The 15,845-nt window shown below is 38.1% G+C and overlaps 1 protein-coding gene across 6 annotated transcripts in view; it reads right to left on the bottom strand.

Moving 5' to 3' along the window:
* Nucleotides 1-15,845, bottom strand: part of MEI4 (meiotic double-stranded break formation protein 4) — a 215,096-nt gene that overhangs the window by 128,993 nt on the left and 70,258 nt on the right. For 4 of the 6 annotated variants that reach the window (XM_039367089.1, XM_039367094.1, XM_039367091.1 and 1 more), the window contains exons 1-2: nt 11,264-11,423; nt 1,152-1,397 (exon numbers count right to left, since the gene is read on the bottom strand). In XM_039367089.1, the coding sequence (XP_039223023.1) occupies nt 1,152-1,397; nt 11,264-11,342 (325 nt within the window). In that variant the 5' untranslated portion in view covers nt 11,343-11,423. Of the gene's footprint in view, nt 1-1,151; nt 1,398-11,263; nt 11,424-15,845 lie in introns of those variants that run through there. The other 2 variants (XM_039367093.1, XM_039367092.1) reach the window with 1 other exon arrangement.

Below are 15,845 nucleotides of genomic sequence, written 5' to 3'. Positions count from 1 at the left end.
AAAGACAAGAAGAAAACTAGACATCCGTATATTATAATGGATGGAGAACTGGATTCTAAGTCAAGAGACCTGAGCGGGACTCAAAATTTCTAAACATATTACATTAAGCTTCAAAAGCTCCTAATGCTTCCGTTGTTTTCAATCAATGCCATTGAACAATTAGAAAATCATATTAAAAGTTTTATCTAGTTTTCATAGTCATAGTGTAATTTACTTAGAGGAAACGACTGCTTTTTCTGCAAGTGTCATCTATGTCTAACAAAGGTATGACCATTTTCTGTATTTCTCCATTAATGGAGTAACATGTAAGCCTCTCTATTATTGAAAAGAATGGTGAAGTCAACAAATAGGCTCTTAAGGAATATGGCCCCAGCATCTTAGACCCTGTTCTTAACCCTATCTCTCAGTCAACAGACCTTCAGAGTGCAGGCTTTTGGGTGCTGCTATTGAAGTTATCCTTATTTGTGATCTGATCACAAATAAAAGGAGCGACGTGGTGTGTATTACCAAAACCTGACTGGCTTTTAGGGCAGTTGTGTGAATTCAAAGATGCAGATAAGGGCAGGGAAAAACTTGACCAGTTTAATTTAATTTAATTGATATAATCATATCTTTAATAGTAACCCTCCTCTATTACATAAAAAATAAAATTATGTGGCCACTTTTTGGAAAACCTCTGGAGAGCACATTCAAGGCTTCAGGGGTCTACACACAGCAAAAACAAAAATAGGTTGTGATCCCAAAACCTAGAGGAGTTTGCAGCCTGCTACTGCTCAAAGAGGCAGTGAAGTCAGCAAGAGATTTGGGCAACTCATCAGTCTTCCATGCTGTCTAGCTGTATCTATTCAGCTTTACTTCATTTTAAGTTCAAATACTAATGGCAAGGCGATTCATAATTTCCCACATATATGAATAACAGTTATTGTTAAATCAGTGGTTCTCAACCTTTCTAATGCCGTGACCCCATAATACAGTTCCTCATGTTGTGGTGACCCCCAGGGGCGTGGCCAAAGAAAAGGGGGGAAAATGGTGGACAGCCTTGTTTGGCGACCCCCGTGAAATGGTCGTTCGACCCCAAATGGGGTCCCGACCCACAGGTTGAGAACCACTGTGTTAAATAGATAATTACTAGAAATATATTTGAAACTTACTGTTTTTTACACTGACTCCAGAAAAACATTTATTCAAAAGGAGCTGTTGCCTTAAATGAAGAACTTCCATTTCTAATGCTTTAACTCTCATTTTCCATTTGGAATCCTGTTCAGATACTCTATTGGCCAGGTGCACTGCGTATTCTTTGCTGCTTTTATCTGGTGGCTTGGATCGGATAATTGCTAAAGCCAGTGCCAACTGCAACGTTTTGAAATACCATGTTGCATCTTCTTTATCTTTTATGTCTGTTAGAATGAAAAAAAAAGCCATATTAGATACTTCTCTCCAATTAAAAAGTTGCTTTATATTTTATTTATTCAATGATCTAAAAGAAGTATTTTAGCTCTGGAAAGGCTTACATTAATCCAAAGATTCAGACAAGACAAGAAAAATTAAAAATTGCAGTGACATGTTGTCAAAAATAAATTATGAATCAAAGGACTCTCATACTATGCTAACATATAAGGACCTGATTTTATGAAACTTTAGATAGTGTCTATGTATACTTGTAAGTGTACAAATACATTCTATTAAATTAAAATTCAGAAGCTATGTCCTAGTCCCGTGGTGGCGAACCTATGGTACGCGTGCCACAGGCGGCACGCAGAGCCCTCTCTGTGGGCACGCACGCCATCGCCCCAGTCCTAGGCCTTCAGTCCTGTACATGAGAAACCTGCATCAAAATCTCCCCAGGCAAGCTGAGTTTTATAAAACTTTTTCGCTTTAGGCCTCTGCCATGTGCAAAAAAAGTTCAATCAATCAATGAATTTCAACTTCTCGCAGGGAAAAAAAAGATCTCGCAAAGTTAGAATTGATTGATTGAACTTTATTTTTAGTCCCATACAGCGGCGGAGGAAGTGACGCATTGGAGCTGGAAAGAAGGTGCCACGTGGGGGTGGGGAGAGCAGCATTAGCAGGGCACTCCATGCAGGGGTGGGGCGGGGTCTGTGGAGAAGCAACGCGGTGGCGCTAGCATGGTGGTAGGCCAGTCGCTTCCCTCCCCCTGCCAGACATCTGCCAAAGCCGAGTAAGACAAGGTTGCTGCGCCGGCCCCCAAGAGAATATTTATGCTTTACCTGATGTGAAGCCACTGATTCAGGCAGTGGCTGTGAAAACAGCTGAGTCCATGGTCATTCTAGATTCTCAGTCTTTAAATATTCAGTTGAAAGATGAAATACAGATACTAATTCTGATTAATAATGAGCAAAAGTTGCCTTTTCTCAGAGTTTTTCCATATCCATCCCAACACCTAAATCTGTGTTGCTAATGTTTCTCTTTAAAGGCCTTTAATTCAGGGGGAATCCAACCAAATTTGGATTTCAACTATCTCTATAAATAAACAGCATTATGAGCAAATAGTACACAATAGTACATAATACATACAAATAGTACATATGCATGTTATGAAGATGATTTGGACAAAGTGTTTTGGATCTCATGTGAACATAGAATTTCTCATTTATTTACTATTTTCCCAAGTTTGAAAACAGATCCCTTTGCTTTCAGAGGTTTATTAAAGATTACTTTAATGATTCTATTCATTAGAAGAGTACCAACTCTTCTCAGGGTCAAGTAGAAGCTTGAAAAAAGATTTGAGTGCTTTAATTTATAGGGGCGGTACTGTATTCACATGAGATTCAAACCACGTCTTCTGAATAATTTTCAAAACACAAAGCTTTATTAGCTACTATACATTACAAAAAAGTACTTTATAAACAACTGCTTGAAATAAACTATTACATAATTAATAGTTTATGTATATTTATAATTGCTTGAGTTATGTTGGCTTTTAACAAACAAACTACAACATTTGCTTGAAAAGATGTTATTTAATCTCTAAAATAATTACCTTTGTACTGGAGTATGTTTAATGCACATCAGTAAATTTGCAAGCAACCACACTCATTGAGGAGAGGACCCTTTTAACTCTGTTCACAAAGTGACTACTAGAAACGAATTAATTGCTTGAATCAGGTTTTTATTTAAAAGATGATGATATGTCTGAAAGGGGGATATTAATTCTTTCTTAATGAAAAAAAAAGAACTCTATGAAAATGAGACAAAGTAAACAAGCTTGGCATTAGACCAGATAGGATTTGTGTTTCGGTTTATCACTGTTATCCCTGTCTGCTCTTCTGTTTTGGAGAGTTGATCTAAATGCGGGATTGTCTTCCTTTTGGGTAAACACAATAATTTTACAAGCAATGCTAATTTTCATATTCGCCTATAAAAAGGTAAAGATTTCTCCTGTCCAGTTATGTCCGACTCTAGGGGGCAGTGCTCATCTCTGTTTTCTAACCGAGGGAGCCAGGAAGACACTTCCATGGTCATGTGGCCAGCATGACTATATGCTGAGGCACACGGAACGCTATTGCATTCCTACCAAAATGGTACCTATTTATTTACTTGCATTTGCATGCTTGCAAACTGCTAGATTGACTGGAATATAGCAATCTATTAATTTAGATCCTTTTAGTACTTTCCAATGTTGTACAGTTAACTAAAGGGAAAAAAACCTAGCCATCTATTACAGCTGAAAAAATAATAATTCACCTATTTGTATGAATTTTCTAGACCAAAAAAGAAAAGAACTTTAGCCAAGCCAGAACATGATGAAGAGTTGGAAAACTTAAGAAATAGTCTGACTGTTTTTATACAAACTCAAAATTCCTCTCTTAAAATATTTTACTTCATATTAAAGGATTAGAACATTAAGGATTATGAAACCACAAAAGCAGAAAATGTGCTTACAACTTTGACGCCAACCCACACTTTTTGTAGTCCCTATCTCTTACCTATAGGGACCACAAAAAAGAACGAGTCCCAAAATGTACAAACATCTTTTTTTAATCCTATCTTGAAATATAAAGGCACATTTAGATTGCCAGTTTAACAGGCTTTCCTCCAGCCATGAGACTGCATGTTAGTAAGTCTCTATAAATCTCCATCAACCACTATTTCTCCTGTGCTTTGGTAAACTGGGAAGTAGATGGTGCTGGCCTAACAGCTTTCTGAGAGGAAGTTAATATGCAGTGTTTTGTGGATTTCATGTAGGAAATAAGGACATCTGCCAATCACTCTCCCTCACATGAGACGTGGGGTTGGGAGAAGAGGTAAGGTCTGATTTATGGCTAGACTAGTGTCTATCTAGAGTTTAACCATTAGTTGATCCAGGGGGTGAATGGGAGCTTTCCATCTATCCTGTTTTACTCAAAAAATCCTCCTGTATCCCATGGGTGATCTGTGGATTATCCTTCTTACTTTTCTGTCTAACTCATCTGTCTCTTATTTGCTTGTCTGTCTCTCAAGTTGTTTCTTGCTCAAGTTCTCATTTTATCACTTGCATACTCTCTCCTATTCATTCATCTTTCTCCATCACATGTCGTTCTTATTATTCACCGGTTCTCATGCTTGCTGTATTGGTTACTCATGCACTTCTGTCACTTACTCGTATTCATTTGCCCTTTTTTTGCTTTCACTTGTCTGTATTGTGCAACTGTCTATCATTTTTGCTTGTCATTCTTGCTCATTTTTTTACTTGCTCATCTTTCTTGTTTTTGTTTGTCTATTTGTATTCTTTTTTGTATTCTCTTCTGTATTCTAGGAACTGCCGATAGAGATGGCTGATAGGTGCTAGAAAATAGTTCCCCGTTATCCAAGACCAGGTAAGTTTTGGCTTTTTTTTTTATGTGTCTAGTAGTCACACATGACAAAAGAGCCATATAATGTCTGACCTGTACTTGGTAAAGCACCACTCAGACATCATGCAGACAGATGCCTGATGTCTGAATATTCCTCCTGTCCAATCCAAAATAGGCTCTTCCTTGACTTAAGAGGAGAGTGCTTCCCACAGCAATAGAAAACAGTCAACAGGAGTTGGGCTAACCTGAAGCTTTACTTCATCCCCACGATGTTGCACGCTGTGTATATAGCAAGTCCTATGGTGGGAGAAGCTAATAAACACAATTATTAACAATTATGGATTGGATAAATGAAAAGTTTAGCAGCTCTAGGATGCTGGTAAAGAGAAGGTTCAGTTATGAGGACATTTCATTCAAGAATGAATTACTGAATTATTAGCCCCTATTATGGAGACGTGTGGATGTGCACTGGAGTACACAATGCAAGAATTTAAGTGATTTTTGTGCATATCAGAATCAGCACTAAAAGGACCTACTTACTAGAGCAGTGGTTCTCAACCTTTTTAATGCCGCGACCCCCAACCAGTCGTAAGTCGAGGACTACTCACCCGGTCGTAAGTCGAGGACTACTCAACTGGTGCAGCACCGTTTGCAGAATGGGACTTTTGGCGGGCTCAGCAGGGCAGAGACAGCCTGGACAATTCCTATTGGCTTTTGAAAGCCAATAGAATTAGACTCTATTCAAGAGAGTCTATTCTATTGACTTTCAAAAACCAATAGAATAAAAGGGAGTAGCACAGCTAAGGAAAAGGGGGAAAAAATGGCGGACTGCGTTGTTTGGTGACCCCCGTGAAATGGTCGTTCGACCCCAAATGGGGTCCCGACCCACAGGTTGAGAACCACTGTACTAGAGTATTATGTTAGACACTGTTTCGGGGTATCGGAAAGAACAGACCAAGAACAAATACTATCTTAAAAATTATAGCATTTTAGTTATATTTACCACATCTACAATGGATGCAGAGTATTTAAAACATAATCCATAATGTATTAAATCAGGACATTAATCAGTTTGTCAATGTCTCAGGCTGTAGAAGCTTGAACCTTTTAAACCTTTCTTAATAACTTCTGAACTGAAAAGATAGGTGTCAGCTTTGCTAATTTGGGTTATTTTATTAATTAAACATTTTCCTCAGATTTAGGAGAAGATATATAACAATTCTTAGTAATAAAACAAAAGGATTAATGATGTATCTTTTTAGCTACAACGATTAAATTGTGTTTGCATCAATGGTTAAGTCATTGAAAAAAAATGAACTTTTCCCCCTACTCATGTGCTTTTTTAATATTCTCTTTTGAGACCTCATTTTTTATTTCTTATTCTTTTCATTTTTGCATCTTTATAAACCTAGACATATACAACACAATTTCAAGAATGTAGAAGATATTACTATTTTGATAGCTACTTGAGAATGTGGGAAAAACAAGTGACTGGGAAGAATATAAATTTTAACAGAGATGCAAACAATGAGAGGATGAGAAATGAGATAGATATATTAAAAGAGGAAGAATGTGTATCAAAATCCTATTGCACTCTTAACGTGCAATTTTATTTGTACTTAATGATAATTAAGCATCACTAAAATTAGTGAGATTTCTTACAAGACATTAAAACAATATATTAATTTTATACAAAAGCAATAAACGAACAAGATCACTAAAAATAGCATGGTCTAAGGAATATCGTGATCTAGATTAAGTTAGGAAGTTTTACTTATAGATCACTTTAACAAAATGTTTAGGAAGCTCCTATATATAAAACTTTTACAGTCTTCATTGTGTTCTACATAACATTTTCCCCCCTGAATTAAAGCAATGACAGCATCTATATTAATGGTTCTTACTGTTTGATCCAATCACCCCTTTTCCCAGACTCCAATAATATTGTCACTCTGCCTCTCCAGAAAAGCCAGACCCTGTTGTTTTACACAACCACCCTGTCCATGGCAGTCCCAAACTGGATCTTGGATTCATAAACCAGCAATTACAAACTGCTCCATTATCTTTAGAATATGCCCACATCACCATCAGTTTAAGAACCACTAATCCATGTTATGCCGCATCTGTATAGAAATGACTAGCTGATCTTACTATTTTATTTCAGCTAAGGTTAAAAAATTAGAATAGATGCCGGTTTTAAAGTATTGCTTCCAACAATATAGTTGAAGCTACTTATGCACATGCCAGGATCTAAGAATTTAATCTTGGCACATGGCAGGTAACCTAATGCCATTTCAGCCAAGAATTGTTATATTACATTTACCCACATAATCTTAGGCTCAAGAGGAAAGGACTTCACAGAGCAGCTTTCAAATGGCTTTTCAAATCTTACCCTTCTGCTTATCTAGATGATTAGCCTTCATCTCCCTGGAAAGATAACCTATATCCAATTTTTATGTAAAGTGGAGGAATGAGGGGCCCAATTAGTCTCATGAAAATGTAGTACATTTACTATAGATCTAAATGTATAAAAGATAATGAAAGCACATGAAGTTCAAGGAACACAATAAAAGAAAAAGAAAATGATAAATTCCTGTGAGTTGTATGTCTGTGTGGAAAGATGGAGGGGAGTGGGAGGAAAAAGAATGGCCCTTCTTTTCTAAAGGCTCAGTAAGCACACCAGAATGTCAGTGGTGAATTAGCAGAATGATAGAAAGGCACAGCCTATATGTTATTAAACAGATTACTAAGTTACAAGTTACTAAGTGTCACAAAAGGCAATGAGGGGAAGGGAAAATTAGGTTCCTTGTCAGCATTCATGACACAAGCAATACCCAACCACATTATGTACAATAATGTACACAGACTGTAGAGATAGCTACAAATCCACTGCTGGAACTGGGGAAATGTAACATTTTGCACAATTGAAATATAATCTTGACAGAAAAATAAAGTACACTTATGATACTAATGCGTAGTACTTGAAACATAACTGTCCTTTATTCCAGACTGGCAAATTTGGAAATGTTCATTAGAAGAAGAAGAGGAAGAGGAAGAGGAAGAGGAAGAAGAAGAAGAAGAAGAAGAAGAAGAAGAAGAAGAAGAAGAAGAAGAAGAAGAAGAAGAAGAAGAAGAAGAAGAAGAAGAAGAAGAAGAAGAAGAAGAAGAAGAAGGAGTGATATGAGGAATTGTGACTAAAAACATATATTTTCCTTTCCCTTCTAGTTTTCTTTGTGAGAAAATAAGGTTTATGCTACATGCTATGATAGATGGTGACCAACTTTAGTAGCTTAAAATCAGGCTTTGTGTGGCAAAGAAGAAACCATATACCAAAAGTTAAGTAGTTCCAATTTTGCACAGGGAATTTGAGATCCATCAAAAGATGAAACAGGTGTTTTGAGTCTCTGCTAACCTAATGGTGTAATTTTGTTCCTTAAAATGTGCAACCTCTGGGGACTGGAAAATATTAATCTTATTAAATTGTTAGAGAGCAAGAATTTTAAGACATAAGCATATATTCTGAACTTTCAGTGATAACAGGAATCAAAGAATATAAGCAATAGCAATAGCACTTAGACTTATATACTACTTCACAGTGCTTTACAGCCCTCTCTAAGCAGTTTACAGAGTCAGCATATTGCCCCCAACAATCTGCATCCTCATTTTACTGATCTCGGAAGGATTGGAGGCTCAATAAAGAAAAAACTGCCATCAGTGGAAAATTATAACTGATTCATAGCTGGACACAAAATGATTCTAGATCAGGGGTGTCAAACTGCTGGCCTGCGGGCTGGTTTCATCATACCAAAGCTGCGTCCACCCCATTGCTGGCAATGCAAAAAGAGTCGTGATATGTCACGACACGTCACGTGATGTGGTGAGTTTGACACCCATTTTCTAAATGCTTAAAGTTGGGTCAGCAAAATTCAGGATCTTACTTGACAGGAATTATATCTGCAGTGTGAAATAGATGTCATTTGTCTATGTATTCTCCCTTTATATGTACAGGAGGGAGATACTGTATTGAATAGTGGGTGGTATAAAATACTAATCTATGATATGATTTTCCTATTCATGAAGAATTGTAGCCTTGCTATATTTTTCTCTTTCAAACAGAATGCTGTAAGTTGCTGACATAAATATGGTAAGAGAAAAATCACTCCCACTCATTAGGGCTCCATGGCCAAAATAATCAGTAGCAGGAATTGTGCTTTCTTTGGCAAGAGAAGAAAAACTCACATAATCCACTATCTTATGCTGTTTATTTTTTTAAAACCAGTCTTCTGGTTTCAAGAGAAATTATAATATTTTTAGGCACTGCAGCAGAAAAGACAGGGTAGCTAAAACATGCAGAGAATTTTTTTCTTAGAAATTACAATTTAGAGCCATGTTGGCGCAGTGAGTAAGGCATCAAGCTAGAAACTGGAAGATTGTGAATTCTAGTCCTGCCTTAAGCCCAAAGGCAGCTGGGTGATCTTGGGTCAGTCAATGGCAAGCCATTTCTGAAATCTTTCCAAGAAAACTGCAGGAACTTGTCTAGGCCATCACTAGAAGTTAACATTATCCAGAAGGTACCAAAAAGATTGCAATTCAGCAAATAATTTTAAGGCTTTAATTTATAAGCTTCATGACAATGTACTTAAAATGTGTAAGGTTACTATACTATATATTTCTTCTTGAACTTTCAATCCATTAACCTCATCTCCCAATCTTATTTCCTTGTTAGAAAAATAAGCCTCTTCAGTGCTGTCTCATGAGAATATTTAAGAGAATCTAGATTTAGTGAACAATAACTCTGAACTTCAGTGATAAAGCAGCTAGTAAATTAATAAGAGCACAGGGAGTCTATTTCATCATAACCTTACAAGGATGAAAATATGTTTCCTACATCCAGGTTTGATTTCCAAACACAAATCAATATTAAAATGTTAGCATAAATGTGATCTTATTTATAAACTAAAAGTCATTTATATTATCTGAAAACCAGCTATTGCAGTTTTACCTACATCAAGTTTCTAGTAGGGACTTTTTAATTATGAACATTTCAGAGATAACATACAGGGCAAAGCTCTGAAAATCATACTTCTATGCCAGGATTCTGAACGAAATGAGACATCATTCAGGCTAATAGGAAAAGGTGTCTTGCTCTCAAGAGCAATAATTTTGTATATTTTGGTCTTTGGAGAAACATCACTCCTTTGGCTAAGAAAAAGGAAATTGCCTTATTTAAACGTGTGTTTATCATTTTATAAGCATGAAGTAAATATAAATATGTGTTTAAAAATGTTCCACCAATTAATAGTGAGGTTTTTTTCAGTTGATTAATTTTATTGTGTAATCTGACGAATCAATTGGATGTCACCATCGTTGAAATTGTGTTTTTCGGAGCCATAAGCTTGCTGGACTTCCTAACATATTGCCAAATGTTAAAAAAAAAACAAAGCTAGGAGCCTCTTCAGAAACAGCCTCGCTGTCAAATGACAATACAGGTAAACCTTGATTTACAACAGTTCGTTTAGTGATTGTTTGAAGTTATAATGGCACAGAAAAAAGTGATCTATGACCATTTTTCACACTTAGGACTGTTGCAGCATCCCCATGGTCACGTGATTTACATTTGGATACTTGACAAGTGGTTCTATTTATGACAGTTGTCATGTCCCCCGGAGTCAAGTGATCCCCTTTTGCGACCTTCTGACAAGCAATGTCAGTGGGGAAGCCAGATTCACTTCACAACCGTATTGCTAATTTAACTGCAGCAGTTAATTTAACTGTGGCAAGAAAAGTCGTAAAATGGGGCAAAACTCACTTATATTTCTCACTTAGCAACATACATTTTGGGCTCAACAGGACTACCTGTACAATAAATCGAGGACTACCTGTAAAGAGGAAGAGTTGTGCCAACCAGGAGTATTGGGGGCTCACTTCACTTGAGACAGTCTGCTGCAAATATAATGTGACAGCCCCCACCAACACTCAATTCCAAGCGTTCACCCAAGATGGCATGGCTCCATGCTGAGGCAAGTGATTGATGGTTGTTTCCCTGCCTGCAGGGAAGGGGGAACAAGCCCAAGAAATTCCCTATCTTGCCCCACATTAAACCAGTCAGGATAGCCCCAATCAATGGCCTAGTTCTACTGGCAGAATCAGAATTAGCCAAAAAGGGAAAACGGGTTTAGGCCAGAATGCTTTTCTATCGCCTCAAGTACTGCAGGATAACATTTAATCGGGGCCTTCTGACTGATCTGAGAAACTATTTTTCCACATAAGTACACTGGAAGACAACGAATTCCACCTAAGTTATTCTGGAACTGGGATAGTCCTGTGGCATTTCAAAGGCGCCTTGCCAAGGACGCTGGATTTCAAAAGGAGGTCAGGCATCTTCCCACCATTTCTTGGCAGAAGCGTCAGCCGCCGGGCATACCGCATCTACTCAGGCTTCTCATTTTTCAGCAGCCGGGGCCACTCACCTGCAGGCCGTCGTCCTGCAGCGGGCAGGCTCTCTATAGGGCTGTTGTCTTTCCCCGAGGAAAAAACGGGGGCCTCCATGCCGTTCGCCAGGCTTCACTCCTACTTATCCCGGCGCTGCACTCCATGCAAGTCCGAGGCACAACGCCGCGTTCCCTCCCGCGCGAGGCCCATACGCCTCAGCGAAGAAAAGCGCTCGCGCGATGAGGACGCGGAGAAAGCAGCTTGGATGGTTTGGACTGTCCCGCGTTTTGCTAAACTCCGTGCAACTACGGCTTTTCTTTTTTTGAAAAAGCCCAATACGAGTACCACAAAATCTGATTACGCGCTTACAAATGGAAAGAGTTTGCACTTAAATACCAAACCAAACCAAACCAATCACTAGTTTGGTGTTTACTGTCGCCTTAACGAGGGAAAGGTAGAAAGAAGCTGTAATAGTAAACCTCTCTAATCCTTTGAGAAGTAATGCAGTACTTCCGTCAACAGAAACTGTGTTTTTATTTGGGGGAGGGAGTTGCGGGGGGTCCCCTGGATAATAAATCATGATAGCGCTGCAACCTGCATGGAGCAAATTTAGACAGCTTCTAGTGGATATTCGTGTTTATTCCACAAAGGTGCAACGATCTTAATAATCACCCTGGAAACTTGAGTAGAATAGAGTTAACTTCTGAGGTAATTCCACAGGTTTGTAAAGAAAGGCACGCAGCAAAGTTGTCTATAGCGAGAAACAACTTTTTGCTCTACAGAGAGGAAGTAAACCTACTTTATGGCCAGTGTACTTTCTATGCTATTATATTTGTGTCATAACAAATGAATTTTTTAAAGTGTTCAACTCGTCCTGCTCTTTCTTCCAACTAACTTTATCCTCAACCATGTGAGGTAGGCTATTTGTTCATTGTTAGATTTATAACCACATTTTCTTCCTGTATCTCAGAGCAATGTGTATAGTAGTCCTTCCACAGTGACCCCTGCCCTCTCATCCTACATCAAACAAGTCTGAGGAAGATTGAGCTGGGAAAAATTGACCCAAGACATTTAGCTTCAATGGCTAAAGATGGCTTTGAACCTCGGGGTTTTTAATCACCGTTAGAGGTCATAGTCAGAAGTCTTTCCATCAGTTTTCTACCTACAATATTACACTGAAACAGCATTAATCTACTTAGAAAATCCATATTTTCTACTAATGAAAATGGTCCTTGATCTGAAATATCAGAAGGTTGACAATGGGGAAAAAGCAACCAAGCATCTGAAGAACAAAGTCAATATGCAAAAAATACAGTGAAGATGGAGAAGATTCTGAAAAGCAGGTAGAATTAATAAAACAATTTCAAACAAATGATCCTTTGTGTTATCCTTATTATAAACATACAGTTTAATAGAGTTGTTCTAGAAAAATCTTTCATACTTAGTTGGGTAGGGGGGTTGATAGAAACTGTATTGTAGTGCATTTGGAATTCACATTGGAGAAGGATGCTTCAAAATTACATATTTAAAATTTTGCTTCCATCTTACTCCACATATATTGTTTTGCTCATTGACACTATTGTTTTCTTTTTAATGAAAGATAAACATTTTGATGTTTTCACTTTGTACTGTGTAATCAATTATAATGAATTTGTAACTTGGTGCCTTATAATCTTGATAATTATGATGACAGAAATACAATTCAAATATACACAAGCTCTTTAGATCTCAGTTTGCAACTGTAGGTGGATCTATTGAATCAGAATGCTTAGGGAATAATGAAATGTTTCTCTAGGAACTTTTCAAAATATCCCAATTTGGCTTCAAGCTTTTCCATTCAGTTGAATTCCCATTAATATGGCTCAGAATATATGAAACATGGTACTTCTGTTTCATTTCTAATCAAAGAGGAAAATATTTTTCAGGAAGCTAAACAATTATGCTGTTCTCTTTGAATGATTGGTGAAGCAATAATGCAATTCAGTAACTGTCTAATCCAGACATGTCAAACACAAGGCCCAGGGGCTGAATGCGGCCTGTGAAGTGGTTTCATGTGGCCCGCGAAGCCATCCTGGAAACAGTGAGGGAACAGCCTCCTCTGCCTTGGCCCTGGCCGGGAGCCAATGTACAATTTTGTGGTGGCCATCTAGGCTGAAACGCATTCAGTCTTAGCTCCACAAGGCTGTCCAGAAACAGCGAGGAACCAGCCCTTGCTGCGTTGGCCACGCCTTCTAGGTGCATGCTGGGGAAGTGTCACCCTTTGTGAGGAATGAAGAAATGCACCATGCCTTGGTGCTTGTCCCGGTCCCACCCCCTTCTGCCAGAGAACCTCAGATCTGTCCCACTCCTGCCCAGACCCCCACAGGAACCCTTGATGCGAACGATGTAGAGCCCACCCAGTAGGCCACACCCACTCCATCCACACTCACCCAGTAGGCTGCACCCACCTGGCCCCCCAAGGGCAACCGCAATACTGATGCGGCCCTCAATGAAATTGAGTTTGACACCCCTGGTCTAATCCAATAGCTCATAATAGCATTATCTAAATAATAATATAATACAATATCCATTTTGTGATCTATACTTGCTTTATTAATGTGCTTTCTCACAACACTTTCTTGAAAGTGTGATATACAGCATTACCTAGTCAAAGTGTAAAACAATGTGGGTTTGCATAGCATACTAAGCCATGTTGAACTATGGTTAATTATGATTTGTTGAATACCATTATTGGGTTCACACATACTTGCTAAAGATATAAATCACAGTGGCTAAATTTAAACGACAAAAATTAAACTACATTGTGGAAACAGTTATATGAGGAGCAGAATATTCTGTGTAAATTATGCTATAGCTATAGTTGGCCACTGGCTGAGGAATTCTGGGAGCCATAAAGTTACCATATTTGGAGACCTCTGTGCTATAGCATTGAAGGTGCTATAGGGTCTTCCATGAGTTATAAGCTTACTATTTTCTGAACAATCTTCTCTAAAAAGATGGAAAAGGATATGGATACCCCAAAAATAAAACTGAGAAAAAGAGGAGTCTTTTCCATCATATCTTTGGGACTACAAATTACAAAGTGTAAATGTCATTCTTTTTTTTTTCAGTAGCCTATTTGAGCAGTAACTTTAACCTTTATGGCATGAGGAATATTATCTTTAGAAATTGCTCCTGATGGAGATATTAGAGGTACAGGTAGCTATTAAAAAATCTGGTTTTAATAAAAAGGTCAAGCCTATGTGTGACTAAAACTTTATTTTTGACTATTTTAGTACTTCAGTCTGGATTCCAGGAGCATTTTATTAAGGGTTCACAAAGAAAAATGCAAAACTATGATTGAAGTGAATGTGTAATTTTTTTGTCTTTATTGTCTTGGTAGAATATGACATTTTAGCCCTTAAAGCCCACTTCAGAAAATTGTTTTCTGTATACCATCATCTCAGGCGACAGTCTTTATATTTCTCTCAAACTTTCCTAGTTTAACTACTACAAATTGTGTGCTCTCTTATTTGAGAAAAATGATTTCTGACGATCCAGGTCATTTTTCCTCTCTGGGGAACACATCTTTTTCTGAAGGAAGGTACACATCGACCTACCTTCCCATAAACTATCTGTGGGAATAGAGTTTCTGGAATTCAGCTTAAGGAAAACTGACACAGATACCACAAAAGAAAGTGCTGTGTGGAGAAATTCACACTTGCACAAACACAAGGGCAATGGGGAATCGGCAAAAGAGATCCTCATGATTAGAATAGAATATATCTGTCACATCTCCTTACATCATGGCTAGAGTCAGCATCCCTGTGGAGTTTTGACCCAGGAAGATGAAGTCATTCTTTCCATAACATCTATTTGCATCAGGTGGGCACAATAGCTAGTATAATTTTAAGGGGTTTTTTTTCACGATGAACATTAGACTGGTTTTTGCATTTCCTTCTTCCACAAGACATTGCTTAAGTGTTCCCTGCTTCCAGCCACCAAACTGGTATCCTCAGCAAAGCTGGAGTTGATAATATTTCTTACAGCAATTTCCAATTCCAGTTTCTACTCAGCATTTCTCATAATATGCATATAAATTAAATAGGTAGAAAATATATAGTATTGATGAAAACCTTTCTCAGTTTTGAACTGTTTTCTTGCTTATATATTTTTTTTAATTGATAGAGAGATCTAATTGTTAAGATGGCGGGTGCCTGGACCGTCTGTGGCTGCATTGGCTCTCGAAGGTGAAAAGTTTTTGGAGGAATATAAGGAATATAGGCCACATGATTGGGAAGGTTTTAATGTGTTTGAGCAATGTAGTGGGATTAAGCTAACATACGATCGACAATCTTTGCTGGTATGGCGAGTTTTAAAGCTGTTTTGGAACTGTTGGTGAGACCATTAAAAGTCATTTGTGCTGTTTTAAATTGTTCTGCCGGCAGCAAGATCTGACTGCTGACACAGCGACGGATTCTATTGCAAATCAGGGCTGTTTCCGAAGGAGGCAGAGGAGGAGAGATCCTGGGGCTTATGGAGCAAAGGAACTGGATGAACCTGTCAGCAGGCCCAGAGGAAGGGAGAGAAGCTTTTGGAGGAGTTGTAGGCGGTGGCAGTGTGCTCCAGGGGCGAAAAGGA

Source organism: Crotalus tigris, unplaced genomic scaffold (assembly GCF_016545835.1).
Source record: "Crotalus tigris isolate CLP2741 ecotype Arizona unplaced genomic scaffold, ASM1654583v1 scf7180000020550.821452, whole genome shotgun sequence".
Taxonomy (NCBI): Eukaryota; Metazoa; Chordata; class Lepidosauria; order Squamata; family Viperidae; genus Crotalus; species Crotalus tigris.
Note: the sequence above shows the minus strand (reverse complement) of the source record. Positions and strands in the feature narration are given on the sequence as shown.